A 16,780-nucleotide genomic window follows, 5' to 3' on the forward strand; every position below is an offset into this window, starting at 1 on the left:
TACGGCTCGGGGGCGATCCCCCGGGGCAAGTGGGGGGACGGGACAGCATGTACTGGCGTAGCTCTTCACTCATGAAGGACGCCCCCCCTATCCGTATGGATGTAGCTCGGCATACCGAACAGGCAGAACAGGCTGTTGAGGCATTTAATGACCGTGGCGCTGGTCATGTCTGGGCAGGGGAAGGCGAATGGGAACCGGGAGTATTTGTCCACAATGTTCAGGAAGTAAACATTGCGGTCGACGGACGGGAGGGGGCCCTTGAAATCTAAGCTGAGCCGCTCAAAGGGCCGTGTAGCTTTGATTAAGTGGGCTCTATCTGGGCGGTAGAACCGAGGCTTGCACTCAGCGCAAGTGCGGCAGTTCCTGGTCAGAGACCGAACTTCCTCAATCGAGTAGGGTAAGTTGCGGGACTTTATGAAGTGGAACAGCCGCGTGACCCCTGGGTGGCAGAGGTCGTTGTGGAGGGTCTGTAGCCGATCCCCGGTGGCGCTGGTACACATCCCTCGTGAGAGGGCGTCAGGGGATTCATTAAGGGCCCCTGGCCGGTAAATGATGTCATACTCGAAGGTGGAGAGCTCGATCCGCCACCTAAGAATCTTATCATTTTTAATCTTCCCCCTCTGTTTATTATTGAACATAAACGCTACCGACTGCTGGTCGGGTAAGTAGGGTGAAGCGTTTGCCGGCTAGGTAGTGGCGCCAGTGGCGCACTGCCTCCATGATGGCTTGGGGCCTCCTTTTCCACGGAGGAGTGTCTGATCTCGGGCCCTTGGAGGGTCCTCGAGAAGAAGAAAGCTACGGGCCGCCCCGCCTGGTTGAGGGTGGCCGCCAAGGCGAAGTCAGACGCATCACTTTCCACTTGAAATGGAGTGTTCTCGTCCACTGCCTGTAGCGTGGCCCGCTCAATATCCTGCTTAATGCTTTTGAAGGCGGCGTGGGCCTCAGCAGAGAGCGGAAAAGAGGATGCTTTCAAGAGGGGGCGGGCTTTGTCGGAGTAGTTGGGGACCCATTGGGAATAATAAGAAAATAACCCCGGCACCTTTTCAGGGCTTTGGGAGTGTTGGGCAGGGGCAGCTCCCGTAGGGGGCGCAATCGGTCGGGGTCTGGTCCGATTTCCCCATTCTCCACCACGCTGCCTAGTATGCAGAGGCGCGTGGTGTTGAAAACGCACTTGTCCTCGTTGTAGGTGAGGTTGAGTTTTTGTGCAGTTTCCAGGAACCTCTCGAGGTTCGAGTCGTGATCCTGCTGGTTGTGACCGCAGATGGTGACGTTGTCGAGGTAGGGGAAGGTTGCCTGCAAGTGGTGGTCATCGACCATGCGGTCCATCTCCCTCTGGAAGACCGAGACCCCATTCGTCACCCCAAAGGGGACTCTGAGGAATTGGTAGAGGCGTCCGTTCGCCTCAAAGGCGGTGTACGGGCGGTCCTCTGGTCTGATAGGGAGCTGGTGGTAAGCTGACTTAAGGTCGATGGTGGAGAACACCCGGTATTGGGCGATTTGGTTCACCATTTCTGATATGCGGGGTAGCGGGTAGGCGTCTAGTTGGGTGTACCTGTTGATCGTTTGGCTATAGTCGATCACCATCCGTTTCTTCTCGCTACCCCTTACCACTACCACTTGGGCGCGCCACGGGCTGTTGCTGCGTTCAATAATGCGCTCTTTCAGGAGCCTGTCTACCTCGGTCGCGATAAACCGCCTGTCCTCCCAGCTGTACCTCCTGCTTTTGGTCGCTATTGGCCGGCAGTTAGGGGTAAGGTTCGCGAATAGCGAAGGCGGCTTTACCTTCAGGGTAGCCAGACCGCACACTGTGAGGGGCGGCTGGGACCCACCGTACTTGAGCGTGATGCTTTGGTGGTTGCACTGGAAATCCAGGCCCAAGATCACGCTCGCACATAGATTCTTCATGATTAATACTTTAAAATTATCATATACAGTTCCGTTAACGGACAATTGTACCGTGCAGTAACCCAGAATGGTCGATGTCTGGGTTTTATCAGCCATAGAGATGGTACCCTGAGTAGGGACCACCTTTAGGGAGAGTTGTTGTGCCAGTTCAGGGTGGATAAAACTCTCCGTGCTTCCACTGTCAATTAAACATTTAACCCTGCACCCGTTTACCTCGATGTCCACCATTGATTTGGATAGCGGGTGCGGCCTGGTCTGGTCCACTGTGACCGATGCCACTGTAGGGCCCTGATCGAGGCAAGATGGCGTCCACGCTGTCTGCTCATAAGATGGCGGACCCCACGAGGTCGGGCAAGATGGCGTCCAAGATGGCCGCTCCCACCGCGCGCACGCGGCGGTGGCGGGTTTTCCGGCGGTTGGTTTTCCGGCGGGGTTCCCTCTGCACACCTTCCCGAAGTGCCCCTTCTTACCGCACTTAAAGCAGGTGGTGCCTTTCGCCGGGCACAGGTTTCTGGTGTGCTTTGGCTGCCCGCAGAAGTAGCAGTTGGGTCCCCGACGCGTCGCGGCTGTCGTAGGGCTTCTGGGGGGAGAGCGGGGCCCCGACGGTGTCGGGCTGCCGGGCGGGGAAGATGCCTTCCAAGATGGCGGCGCCCTTGGTGCACACGTGGCGGCGTGGATGGCGCGGGCTGAAGAGTAGGCGTCTGAGTTTCTCTGGGCCACATCCAGGGATCGCGCGGTGTCCGCAGCCTGTTTCAGGTCCAATCCCGTTTTTTCCAGCAGTCTTTGCCGGATGTAAGTGGAGCTGAGGCCTGTGATAAAGGCATCGTGAACAAGCTCGTCAGTGTACACTGCGGCTTTTACATCTCGGCACTTGCAGTCTTTGCCAAGCATTTTCAGGGTGCCTAGGAACTCCTCCACCGATTCCCCAGGTCGCTGTGCGCGAGTAGCGAGCAGATGCCTAGCATACACCTCATTCGTAGGCTGCTGGTAATGCGCCTTTAAGATGTCGCAGGCGGCCAGGTACGTGTCGGCGTCTTGGATGAGGGGGTAAACCCGGTGGCTTACCCAATTCCACAGAATTCCGAGTTTCATACTCGCAGCGTCCGTAGCGTCTTTGACGGCTGCGGAATTGTCCAGGAAGAATTCCATACACATAAACCAGTGTCCGAAGCGTGCTGATGCGTCCGGAGCATGCTGATCCAAATCCAAACGTTCGGGTTTCAGGAGTTGATCCATTGTGTTGAAAAATAAGTTAATAAAATTGATGTGCCTCAATAATTCCAAGACTCGATGTTAGCGAAAGAAAACAAGGCTTTTATTAACTTAGAAGGTAACACGTAGTGGAGAGAGGTATCTTCCATCCGGAGGGCTGCAGTACTGGATATGAGGCCAGACTGAGCTTGCTTACATAGGGGCCAGGTATGGGCGGAGCCCTACACACAACACATTCCAATATACAATACAATGGTGAGGAAACGGAACTGGGGGAAGGGAAATGAAACTGAAACCGACCACAGTCACAGGCAGTGATGAATGGAATATTTCATCACACTCCCCCCAGTCTGTCTCTTTCTCTCTCCCAGTCTCTCTCTCTCTCTCCCCCGTCTCTCTCTCTCTCTCCCCCCAGTCTCTCTCTCTCTCTCCCCCCAGTCTCTCTCTCTCTCCCCCCCAGTCTCTCTCTCTCGCTCCCCCCAGTCTCTCTCTCTCTCCCCCCAGTCTCTCTCTCCCCCCCAGTCTCTCTCTCTTTCTCTCTCTCTCTCTCCCCCCCAGTCGCTCTCTCTCTTCCCCCCCAGTCTCTCTCTCTCTCTTCCCCCCCCCCAGTCTTTCTCTCTCTCTTCCCCCCACCAGTCGCTCTCTATTCCCATTAGCCGTTGACCAATCAGGGGGGGTTTTGTTGTTGTTGAGAGAAACAGTGAGTTGAATTGCAAACCTCATTAGCCGTTGACCAATCAGGGGAGTTATGTTGTTGTTGAGAGAAACAGTGAGTTGAATTGCAAACCTCATTAGCCATTGACCAATCAGGGGAGTTTTGTTGTTGTTGAGAGAAACAGTTAGTTGAATTGCAAACCTCATTAGCCGTTGACCAATCAGGGGAGCTTCGTTGTTGTTGAGAGAAACAGTGAGTTGAATTGCAATCCTCATTAGGCGTTGACCAATCAGGGGAGTGTCATAGTCGTGTTTACTTTTAAAAAATGTTCAGAAAACAGACTAAATCTGCTGATTAGCTGTTGACCAATCCTAACGCTCATTAGTGGGCGGGGCCTGGGTTAGATATAGAGTAAATGTGCCGATGCATTGCACAATCAAACTGCCAGTGCAACCACAGCACTGGTTATTTACCGAGTAAAGCTCTCTACTGTTCTTAAAAACCTAAACTTTAATACCGGGAACTGCAGGGATCCCAGGGGACAGGGAAGCGAGCAGGTGAGTGGCGGCGCACGGTGTGTTATTCTCTCTTTATATATAGATTTTACTTCAGTCTTTCCCTGAAAAAATAAATAAACTCTCCGTTAATAGCTCATTATTTCTCTCGGGGCTTTATCTCTTAAAAATAAAAATTTCGGGTGTTGTAGTTAAGAGTTATGTTTATTTTTTGAAAAACTTTTTAAATAGATTATTTTAATTTTTTTTTCGTAGGCCTGACAGCAGGAAAGACTCATCGGTGGTCTAAAGCCGGCACCACGAGAGGCTCCACCCGGGAGCGCTTTCCGACAAAGACGCCGTGGTTTTCATTCGGAGGCCGACGAGGGGGAGAACGTTTAAAGGATTTTTCGCTGCTTTCATTACCGATTTTTAAATATTTTACTTCATTTTTTTCCTAAAAATATAAATAAACTCTCTGTTAATAGCTCCTTTATTTCTCTCAGGGTTTTATCTTTTAAAAAATTTTTTTCCGGTGTTGTAGTTAAGAGTTACGGTTATTTTTTCAAAAATTTTTTGAATAGATTATTTAACATTTTTCCCGTAGGCCTGACAGCCAGAAAGACACAATCGGTGGTCTGAGGTCGGTGCTACAAGAGGCTCAACCCGGGAGCACTTTCTGCCAAAGACGTCGCCATTTTCATTCGGAGGCAGACGAGGGGGAGAAGGTTTAATGAATTTCTTGCCACTTTAGTTACCGTTTTTAAAAAAGTTTACTTCAGTCTTTTCCTTAAAACATAGAAAAACTCTCTGTTAATAGCTCCTTATTTCTCTCGGGTTTTTATCTTTTTTTTAAAAAATAAAAAAATTCCGGGTGTTGTAGTTAGGAGTTACGGTTATTTTTTTATTAACTTTTTAAATAGATTATTTTTAATTTTTTTCCGTAGGTAGAAATACATCAAGCAGGGGACCGTCGTCGGGGGCCTGTAGCGGGAACTCATCAGGGGTCAGCCCGCCGTTGCCGGGCTGGTGCTACAAGAGGCTTAAACTGGGAGCATTTTCAGACAGACGCTGCGGTTTTCATTCGGAGGCAGACGAGGGGGAGATGGTTTAACGGATTTCTCACCGATTTAGTTACCGTTTAAAAAAATTTTTACTTCAGTCTTTTCCTTTAAAAAAATAAGATGTTAATTTTTTTTTTTTTTCGTAGGCCTGACAGCTAGAAATAAATCTAGCAGGGGACGGTTGTCGGGGGCCCGGAGCAGGAGCTTATCAGGGGTCAGCCCAACCGAAAGCAACGTGAGTGGCGGCTGCGGTCCAGAGCGGGAGCCGCCGCGTACGGGTGCTCCTACCCCTTCCCCGCGTTCTCAACTGTGCAATCCGAGAGCGGGAAGCTGGCTTTATTACAGGGGGCTTGGGGTGTGTGAGAGAGACTCAGCGCCATTTCCTCCTTCCTCCCCCCACCACTGGGCAATCACCTCTCTCCTTCCCTCACTCTCTCTCCTTTCCTCTCTCCTTCCCTCTTTCTCTTTCCTTCCCTCTCTCTCTTTCTCTGTCTCCTTCCCCCTCTCTCTCTCCCGTCTCTCTCTCTCCAGTCTCTCTCTCCCTTCACCCATCTCTCTCTCTCTCTCCCCCAGTCTCTCTCTGTCTTTCCAGTCTGTCTCTCTCTCTCTCTCTCTCGCAGTCTCTCTCTCTCCCCCCCCAGTCTCTCTCTCTCTCTCTTTCCTTACCTCTCTCTTTCTCTGTCTCCTTCCCCCTCTCTCTCTCCGTCTCCTTTCCTCGCTCTCTCCCCCAGTCTCTCTCTCTCTCTCTCTCTCTCTCTCTTTCCTTCCCTCTCTCTTTCTCTGTCTCCTTCCCCCTCTCTCTCTCTCCCCAGTCTCTCTTTCTCTCCAGTCTCTCTCTCCCTTCACCCATCTCTCTCTCTCTCCCCCAGTCTGTCTCTCTCTCTCTCTCTCCCCCCCCAGTCTCTCACTCTCTCTCTCTCTCCCCCCCGTCTCTCTGCCTCTGTCTCTGTCTCTCTCCTTCCCTCTCTCTCTTTCCCTGTCTCCTTCCCCCTCTCTCTCTCTCCCTCTCTCCTTTCCTCTCTCTCTCGCTCTTTCCTTCCCTCTCTCTTTCTTCAAATTCAAAATCAAATCGCTTTATTGGCATGACAAGGTACATCTTATGTTGCCAAAGCATCGAAAAAACATTTATGGTTGAACACATAAACGCAGATCTATCCATACAGTGTATAAACAGATATATCCCTGAGTGTATAAATATACATTCATATAATTTGTATATACTCTATTCTTAGATTTAATGGTTGTCCCTCTGTTTATGGCAAGCTCTCTGTCTCTCTCTCTCTCTCCCCCCCCAGTCTCTCTCTCTCTCTCTCTCTCCCCCCCAGTCTCTCTCTCTCTCCCCCCGTCTCTCTCTCTCTCTCTCTCCCCCCCAGTCTCTCTCTCTCTGTCTCTGTCTCTCTCTCTCTCTCTCTCCCCCCAGTCTCTCTCTTTCTCTCTCCCTCTCTCTCTCCCCCAGTCTGATTCTCTCTCTCTCTCTCTCTCCCCCTCTCCCTCTTCCTCTTCTCCCCCCCGTCTCTCTCTCTCTCTCCCCCCAGTCTGATTCTCTCTCTTCCTCCTCCTCTTCTTCCTCCTCCTCCTCCTCTTCCTCTCCTCCCCCCCGTCTCTCTCTTTCTCTTCCACCCACCAGTCTCCCTCCCTCCCCCACCTCCCTTTTCCCCCCACCTCCCTTTCCGTCTGTCTGTCTCTCTCCTTCCCCTGCTGTGTGTCTGTGCTTCCCCCTCTTTCTCTGTCCTTCCCACACAGACAGACACACACTCATTTGCATATAGAAGAATTAATTTTTCTTTTTTCATAACAGAATGCCACCAAGGAAACATCCAAGACTTGGCCGCAACACTTCTGCTGCTTCCCGGAGAAAGGATCAAAGAGCTGCTGAAACTGAGGAGCAGAGACAGGCTCGCCTTCAGGCTGACCACGACAGACCTGCTGCTGCTAGATCAGCTGAGACTTCCGAACAATCTGAGGGACGTCTTGCTGCTGACAGAGGAAGACATGCCACAGCCAGATCAGCTGAGACTCCTGACCAGACTCAGTCACGTCGCCAAGCCGACAGTCGACACCGTGGCATTGCCACATCTGACATTTTGAATCATTGGGTTGGAGCAGCCTTCTCCTATACACCCACCATCAATTATGAAGCCGACCACACAATCATCATTGGCAAGATGACCATCATTTGCCCTCACTGTGGCGCTCTCAAGTGGAAGGAGGAAACTGATGGGATATGCTGCAATGGAGGAAAGGTTAAACTTGCAACACTAACAGCTCCACCTGAACCCCTGCACTCACTTCTGTTTGGCCAAACTGCAGCTTCAACACATTTCCTCACTCACATCAGAAAGTATAACAACTGCTTTGCAATGACCTCTTTTGGTGCAAACAGAGTGCGTGAATCTGGATTTTGCCCAACTTTTAAAGTTCATGGACAGGTGTACCATACAATTGGCTCCCTACTTCCTCTACCAAACGAAAGACCTCAGTTTCTGCAGATCTACTTCTTGGGTGATGATGAAGAGCAAGCCAATCGCCGCAGGGAAGCTGCTGTTCTCCCCGCACAACAACACCACATCAAAATGGATATTTTGCTTGCGTTACAGCGGATGCTTCATCAGCAAAACCCATACATTCAGAGTTTCAAAACAGCTATGGAACAAATTACAAATCAAGACCTCAAAATTGTCATCAAAGCTAACAAGACTCCTGCAGGTGAACATGAGCGACGCTTCAATGCTCCGACCACCAATGAAGTAGCCATTGTCATTGTGGGCCAAGAATTTGAACAACGGGACATTGTGTTGCATATGAGAGGTGGTCCACTTAAAAGAATTTCTGAGCTTCACAGGTCATATGATCCTCTGCAATACCCGCTTTTGTTTTGCCATGGGGAAGATGGATACGATGTCTATAACAAGATCCCACATGTTGACCCCGAAACTGGTGTGCCACCTACAGCCCAAAGGCAAAAGATGGTTTCTGCCATGGAATTCTATTCATACAGGCTGATGGAACGACAAACTGCTTCAAACCACCTGCTTCACTCTGGACGACTTCTGCAGCAGTTCCTCACTGACATGTTTGCGAAAATAGAAGGAGAGCGGCTTAATTGGTTCCGGCATAACCAAAATCATTTGAGAGTCGCAGACTATATACACTTACGAGATGCTGTGGCCAATGATGGCAACACTGAGGACATTGGTCAACTGGTCATCCTACCATCCACCTTCGTTGGAGGTGCTAGGTACATGCATGAGCACACGCAAGATGCCATGACCTATGTCAGAAACTATGGCAGACCTGACCTCTTCATCACCATGACTTGCAATCCCCAATGGCAGGAGTTCCCACCCAAAGCTGGTACTGAAAGGCATGACCTCATAGCACGGGTCTTCCACCTCAAAGTTAAAAACCTGATGAAACTCGTGATTAAGGGCAAACTTTTTGGTGCACACCGTTGCTACATCTACAGCATTGAGTGGCAGAAGAGAGGACTTCCTCATGTTCATCTTTTACTCTGGCTTCAGGCAAAGATTCACCCCAATCAACTTGATTCTTTCATCTCTGCAGAGCTACCCGATAAGGACAAGGATCCAATCCTGTTTAATGTTATTGTAAAAAATATGATTCATGGTCCTTGTGGCCGACACAACCCTTCTTCTCCCTGCATGAAAAACAATGCATGTACAAAAGGCTACCCAAAGCCACTGCGTGAACAAACTCAGCATGGCGAGGATGGCTATCCTTCCTACAGGAGAAGGTGAAAAGAGAGTGGGGGTTTCAGCACTCACATTAAAATGCGAACTAGAAAATCTAGCGACTCCGCTCAACCTGGTCCGTCAACTGAGACAACACAGGAAAGACAGACATTTGAAGTTGACAACCGTTGGATTGTTCCTTACTGTCCACTCCTATCCAGGCTCTTCAAATGTCACATCAGTGTGGAGTACTGCCACTCAGTTAAGTCTATCAAATATGTGTGCAAGTACATCCATAAGGGCAGTGACCAAGCTGTCTTTGATCTTGAAATGGCTGGACAACAAAATCAAAATGATGAGATCACCACACATTTGATGGGCCGTTACATCTGCAGCAATGAGGCAGCCTGGCGAACTTTTGGATTTGACATCCACAAGCGTTACCCCACTATCACTAAATTAGATGTTCACTTGGAAAATGGACAAAGGGTTTTATTCCGACCAGGAGATGCCAGGCAATGTGCTGAGGAACCTCCAAAGACAAAACTTACAGCATTCTTTCAGTTGTGCCAAACGAATGACTTTGCCAAGACACTTTTGTATTATCAGGTGCCCAAGTACTACACCTGGCAGCCAAACAAGACATGGCGGGCTCGCCGACCTGGGGCAGGTCAAAAGGAAGTTCCTGGTCATACAGGGGTGTACTCATCGGATGCACTTGGCAGAGTCTACACAGTCCATCCAAACAACACAGAGTGCTTTCACGTTCGTCTGCTCCTCCATGACGTTGCTGGCCCGACATCATTTAATGACCTCAAGACTGTCAATGGCCATCTGTGTGACTCTTTTCAAGAAGCTTGCCGCATGAGAGGCCTCATTGAGGGTGACACTCATTGGGATGCAGCGATGAGAGAAGCTGCTCTGTGTTACCCCGCCAATCGCCTACGGAAACTCTTTGCCCTTATAATTGCCTTCTGCACACCTTCCAATCCAAAGCAATTGTGGGCAGATCACAAAGACTGCCTCACAGAAGACATCTTACGCCAACTCGCCAGAGCCAACCCCACAATGGCACTGAACTACACTGCTGCGATGTACAATCAGGCATTGATCCTTTTGGAGGACCAGACTTTGAAATTGGTTGGCAAGTCTCTGACTCAGTTGAACCTTACATCTCCCAATAGGAATGATTCTCCAGGTCTCAGCAGAGAGGTCCTCAGAGAAACCACCTACAATGTTGAGGAACTGAGTTCCTTTGTCACAGTCACTGAGCCTAAATTGCTTCCAGAGCAGAAACAGACTTACAGGTTGGTTCTCGATATGGTGCAAAACAACACTCCTGGCATTATCTTCCTCGATGCCCCTGGTGGGACAGGAAAGACATTCCTGATCAATCTTTTGCTGGCCATGGTTCGCTCTAAGGGATTCATTGCACTGGCTGTTGCCTCATCAGGAATTGCTGCAACTCTTCTGCAAGGAGGTCGCACTGCCCACTCAACCTTTGCTCTGCCTCTGGATCTGACAACACAAGAAGAACCAGTGTGTCGCATTAGCAAAGGAACTGGTGCTGCTGAGATGCTTCAAAAGTCTCGATTGATTGTGTGGGATGAGTGTACAATGGCCCACAAGAGGTCACTTGAAGCAGTCAACAGAACTCTTAAAGATCTGAGAGGCAACGATATCCTGATGGGTGGCATCCCCCTGTTGCTGGCAGGTGATTTCCGCCAAATCCTGCCAGTTGTCCCAAGAGGAACACCAGCGGATGAAATCAATGCATGTCTCAAGGCATCCCATCTGTGGCGAAATGTGCAAACAGTCCATTTGACCACAAACATGCGTGTTCATATGCATGGTGACGAGATGTCAGAATCCTTTGCGCGACTTTTACTACAATTTGGAGAAGGAAAGTTGCCCGTTGACAGCAGTAGACAAATCACAATTCCTCCAGACTTTGCCTGTCAAGTAAAAACAGTTGATGAGTTGATCTCAAACGTGTATCCAAACCTCCTCAATCATTTGAAAGATCACAACTGGCTGTGTGAACGGTCAATACTTGCACCCAGGAATGATACTGTCAACGACATCAACACGCTGCTTCTTGAAAAACTCCCTGGCCAAGAGCAAATCTATAAAAGCGTTGATACTGTTTGTGACCGTGCTGATGGGGTAAACTACACCACTGACTTATTGAACTCATTGCAGCCTTCCGGAACGCCTGCTCACAAACTGGTACTAAAGGAAGGCGCCCCCATCATGCTCCTAAGAAACTTATCTGCACCCAAGTTGTGCAATGGAACCAGACTGGTAGTCAAAAAGCTCATGCCACATGTGATTGAGGCTACCATCATCTCAGGCTGTGCCAGAGGGGAGGATGTTCTCATTCCTCCAATTCCTATGGTACCAACTGACTTTCCATTTCAATTCAGAAGGCAACAGTTGCCTGTGAGAATTTGTTTCGCAATGTCAATAAACAAGGCACAAGGGCAGACTTTGAAGGTTGCTGGCATCAACTTACTGACGTCCTGTTTTTCACATGGCCAGTTGTACGTGGCATGTTCAAGAGTTGGCACATCAAGAAATCTGTTCATTTTAACACCCTCAGGGAAAACAGAAAATGTTGTCTATGATCTGGCTCTGCAATAATACACAGTACTTTCACCTTCATCTACTCCTCCATGAGGTTGCTAGCCGAACATCATTTCATGACCTAAAAACTCTGACTGGCCATCTCTGTACCTCCTTTATAAAAGCTTGCCCCAGGAGAGTAATCTTTGAGGATGACATTCATTGACATGCAACAATGACAGAAGCATGCTTCGCTCTAAGTGATTAATTGCACTGGCTGTTGCCTCATCAGGAATCGCTGCAACTCTTCTCCAAGGAGGTCGCACTGCCCACTCAAATAGAAAGCTGAATGCTTTCAGGTAAGATGCAGTGTTATCCTGTACAGCATGCTATATAGCAGATAATATACTTTAACACACACCAGCACGGTTAATCTCAACTTTAACTAAAGAGAAAGGTGTAAAATAACACCAATATATCCCACCAAGTAATTTCACTGCCTTAAAAGTATTTTTCTCCTTTTTGTGTATGATTTTCCCCTTGCTTAATCAAACATTCAATGTTGCCTCATCAGAAATCGCTGCAACTCTTATCCACGGAGGTTGCACTGCCCACTCAACCATTGCTGTCCCTCTGTATCTGACAAGATTCATTGCACTGGCTGTTGCCTCATCAGGAACCGCTGCAACTCTTCTCCAAGGAGGTCGCAGTGCCCACTCAAGTAGAAAGCTGAATGCTTTCAGGTAAGATGCAGTGTTATTCTGTACAGCATGCTATATAGCAGATAATATACTTTAACACACACCAGCACGGTTAATCTCAACTTTAACTAAAGAGAAAGGTGAAAAATAACACCAATTATCAGTCACTGGTAATTTATTATTACATACTGCATGTGGTCTCTGGGTAGTCTTTTGGGACCTGAAATTATGCCTTAGCCCATTTAAAATAAATCGCCGAATTCCTCAAACTCACTAATTGTTTGTACACAAATATCCTACAAAGTAATTTCACTGCCTTAAAATTATTTTTCCCCTTTTTGTGTATGTTTTTCTCCTTGCTTAATCAAACATTCAATGTTGCCTCATCAGGAATCGCTGCAACTCTTCTCCAAGGAGGTCGCACTGCCCACTCAAATAGAAAGCTGAATGCTTTCAGGTAAGATGCAGTGTTATCCTGTACAGCATGCTATATAGCAGATAATATACTTTAACACACACCAGCACGGTTAATCTCAACTTTAACTAAAGAGAAAGGTGTAAAATAACACCAATATATCCCACCAAGTAATTTCACTGCCTTAAAAGTATTTTTCTCCTTTTTGTGTATGATTTTCTCCTTGCTTAATCAAACATTCAATGTTGCCTCATCAGAAATCGCTGCAACTCTTCTCCAAGGAGGTTGCACTGCCCACTCAACCTTTGCTCTCCCTCTGGATCTGACAAGATTCATTGCACTGGCTGTTGCCTCATCAGGAACCGCTGCAACTCTTCTCCAAGGAGGTTGCACTGCCCACTCAAGTAGAAAGCTGAATGCTTTCAGGTAAGATGCAGTGTTATTCTGTACAGCATGCTATATAGCAGATAATATACTTTAACACACACCAGCACGGTTAATCTCAACTTTAACCAAAGAGAAAGGTGAAAAATTAACACCAATTATAAGTCACTGGTAATTTATTATTACATACTGCATGTGGTCTCTGGGTAGTCTTTTGGGACCTGAAATTATGCCTTAGCCCATTTAAAATAAATAGCCTAATTCCTCAAACTCACTAATTGTTTGTGCACAAATATCGTACAAAGTAATTTCACTGCCTTAAAAATATTTTTCCCCATTTTGTGTATGATTTTCTCCTTGCTTAATCAAACATTCAATGTTGCCTCCTCAGGAATCGCCGCAACACGATTAAAATCACTAAGGAAGTAGTACTTGGTAAAATAATGGGACTCAAGGCGGATAAATCACCTGGACCTGATGGCTTACATCCCAGGGTTTTGAGGGAAGTGGCGGTACGGATTGTGGATGCATTGGTAATAATCTTCCAAAACTCCCTGGACTCAGCAAAGGTCCCGGCAGACTGGAAAACTGCTAATGTAACACCCTTATTCAAAAAGGGCAGTAGACAGAAGGCTGGAAACTATAGACCGGTTAGCCTAACATCTGTGGTAGGTAAAATTTTGGAGTCCATTATTAAGGAGACAGTAACAGGACATTTGGATAATCATAATTTAATAAGACAAAGTCAGCATGGTTTTATGAAGGGGAAGTCATGTTTGACAAATTTGCTGGAGTTCTTTGAGGAAGTAACATATAGGGTGGATAAAGGTGAACCAGTGGACGTAGTGTATTTAGACTTCCAAAAAGGCATTTGACAAGGTGCCACACAAAAGATTATTGCTTAAGATAAAAAATTAGGGGATTGGGGGTAATATTCTGGCATGGATAGAGGATTGGCTATCTAACAGAAGGCAGAGAGTTGGGATAAATGGTTCATATTCAGACTGGCAATCAGTAACCAGTGGTGTTCCGCAGGGGTCAGTGCTGGGTCCCCAACTCTTTACAATCTATATTAACGATTTGGAGGAGGGGACCGAGTGTAACACATCAAAGTTTGCAGATGATACTAAGATGGGAGGGAAAGTAGTGAGTAAGGAGGACATAAAAAACCTGCAAGGGGACATAGACAGGCTAAGTAAGTGGGCAGAGATTTGGCAGATGGAATACAATACTGGAAAGTGTGAGGTTATGCACTTTGGCAGGAAAAATCGTAGAGCAAGTTATTATCTTAATGGCAAGAAACTTGAAAGTACTGAAGTACAAAGGGATCTGGGGGTCCTGGTGCACGAAACTCAAAAGGTTAGTATGCAGGTGCAGCAAGTGATTAAGAAGGCCAATGGAATGTTGGCTTTCATTGCTAGGGGGATAGAATATAAAAATAGGGAGGTATTGCTTCAGTTGTACAAGGTATTGGTGAGACCGCACCTGGAATACTGCATACAGTTTTGGTGTCCATACTTAAGAAAGGACATACTTGCTCTCGAGTCAGTACAAAGAAGGTTCACTCGATTAATCCCGGGGATGAGGGGATGGACATATGAGGAGAGGTTGAGTAGATTGGGACTCTACTCATTGGAGTTCAGAAGAACGAGAGGCGATCTTATTGAAACATATAACATTATGAAGGGGTTGGATCGGGTGGATGCAGGGAGGATGTTCCAGATGATGGGTGAAACTAGAACTAGGGGGCATAGTCTTAGAATAAGGGGCTGCTCTTTCAAAACTGAGATGAGGAGGAACTACTTCACTCAGAGGGTGGTAGGTCCATGGAATATGCTGCCCCAAAAAGCTGTCGAAGCTACATCATTACATAAATTTAAAACAGAAATAGACAGTTTCCTAGTAGAAAAGGGAATTAAGGGTTACGGGGAGCGGGCAGGAATTTGGACATGAGTCTAGGTTTGGATAGGTCATGGCCCTGTGGGTAGCGGAGCGGGCCCAGGGGCCGTGTAGCCTGATCCTGCTCCTGTTTTCGTGTGTCTAATGCTGTTAGATTCAGGAGATAGTCCTGTCATAGTGGATTGGCGGTTGGGATCAGATCAGCCATGATCTTATTGAATGGCGGAGCAGGCTCGAGGGGCCAATTGGCCTACTCCTGCTCCTATTTCTTATGTTCTTATGTTCTTAACTCTTCTCTAAGGAGGTCGCACTGCCCACTCAAATAGAAAGCTGAATGCTTTCAGGTAAGATGCAGTGTTATCCTGTACAGCATGCTATATAGCAGATAATATACTTTAACACACACCAGCACGGTTAATCTCAACTTTAACTAAAGAGAAAGGTGTAAAATAACACCAATATATCCCACCAAGTAATTTCACTGCCTTAAACGTATTTTTCCCCTTTTTGTGTATGATTTTCTCCTTGCTTAATCAAACATTCAATGTTGCCTCATCAGGAATCGCTGGAACTCTGCTCCAAGGTGGTCGCATCGCCCACTCAACCTTTGCTCTCCCTCTGGATCTGACAAGATTCATTGCACTGGCTGTTGCCTCATCAGGAACCGGTGCAACTTTTCTCCAAGGAGGTCACACTGCCCACTCAACCTTTGCTCTCCCTCTGGATCTGACAAGACAACAACACCCAGTGTGTAACATTAGCAAAGGAACTGGTGCTGCTTAGCTGCTTCAAAAGTTTAAGCTCATTGTGTGGGATGAGTACAAAGGCCCACAAGAGGGCACTTGAAGCACTCAACAGAACTCTTATTGATTATAAAATCCCCCCCAGTTGCTCTCTCTCCCCCCCAGTCGCTCTCTTCCCTCCCAGTCGCTCTCTCTCTTCCCCCCCAGTTGCTCTCTTTCTTCCCCCCCAGTCGCTCTCTCTCCTCCCCCCCAGTCGCTCTCTCTCCTCCCCCCCAGTTGCTCTCTCTCCCCCCCAGTCGCTCTCTTCCCTCCCAGTCGCTATCTCTCTTCCCCCAAGTCGCTCTCTCTCTTCCCCCCCAGTCGCTCTCTCTCTTCCCCCCCAGTCGCTCTCTCTTCCCCCCCAGTCGCTCTCTCTTCCCCCCCAGTCACTCTCTCTTCCCCCCCAGTCGCTCTCTCTTCCCCCCCGTCTCTCTCTCTCCCCCCTCAGTCGCACTCTCTTCCCCCCCAGTCGCTCTCTCTTCCCCCCAGTCGCTCTCTCTTCCCCCCCAGTCGCTCTCTCTTCCCCCCCAGTCGCTCTCTCTTCCCCCCCAGTCGCTCTCTCTTCCCCCCGTCTCTCTCTTTCCCCCCTCAGTCGCACTCTCTTCCCCCCCAGTCGCTCTCTCTTCCCCCCCAGGCGCTCTCTCTTCCCCCCCTCTCTCTCTCACACTCCCAATCTCTCTCTCTCTCTCTCACACTCCCAATCTCTCTCTCTCTCTCACACTCCCAAACTCTCTCTCACTCCCAATCTCTCTCTCTCACACTCCCAATCTCTCTCTCTCACACTCCCAATCTCTCTCTCTCACACTCCCAATCTCTCTCTCTCACACTCCCAATCTCTCTCTCTCTCTCACACTCCCAATCTCTCTCTCTCTCTCACACTCCCAATCTCTCTCTCCCTCACACTCCCCATCTCTCTCTCACACTCCCAATCTCTCTCTCACACTCCCAATCTCTCTCTCACACTCCCAAACTCACTCTCTCTCTCTCACTCCCAATCTCTCTCTCTCACGCT

The 16,780-nt window shown here is 48.3% G+C and overlaps 2 protein-coding genes across 2 annotated transcripts; both read left to right on the forward strand.

Annotated features, from left to right (window-relative positions):
* Positions 1 to 5,572: 5,572 nt before the first annotated feature.
* LOC147119825 (uncharacterized) lies at positions 5,573 to 9,088 on the forward strand. The gene is made up of 2 exons (XM_085985273.1): positions 5,573 to 5,685; positions 7,129 to 9,088. The coding sequence occupies exon 2, from the start codon at positions 7,130 to 7,132 to the stop codon at positions 9,086 to 9,088; it is 1,959 nt and encodes a 652-aa protein (XP_085841399.1). The 5' UTR covers positions 5,573 to 5,685; position 7,129.
* Positions 9,089 to 9,121: 33 nt separating this feature from the next.
* Positions 9,122 to 16,565, forward strand: LOC147119826 (uncharacterized). The gene is made up of 6 exons (XM_085985272.1): positions 9,122 to 11,946; positions 12,162 to 12,330; positions 12,679 to 12,745; positions 12,961 to 13,129; positions 13,479 to 13,755; positions 15,546 to 16,565. Exon 1 carries the CDS (start codon positions 9,122 to 9,124, stop codon positions 11,663 to 11,665), a length of 2,544 nt encoding a protein of 847 aa, XP_085841398.1. The 3' UTR covers positions 11,666 to 11,946; positions 12,162 to 12,330; positions 12,679 to 12,745; positions 12,961 to 13,129; positions 13,479 to 13,755; positions 15,546 to 16,565.
* The last annotated feature ends 215 nt before the right edge of the window (positions 16,566 to 16,780 follow it).

The sequence above is a fragment of the Somniosus microcephalus genome, chromosome 4 (assembly GCF_052327205.1).
Source record: "Somniosus microcephalus isolate GS21.2 chromosome 4, FLI_Smic_1.0, whole genome shotgun sequence".
Taxonomy (NCBI): Eukaryota; Metazoa; Chordata; class Chondrichthyes; order Squaliformes; family Somniosidae; genus Somniosus; species Somniosus microcephalus.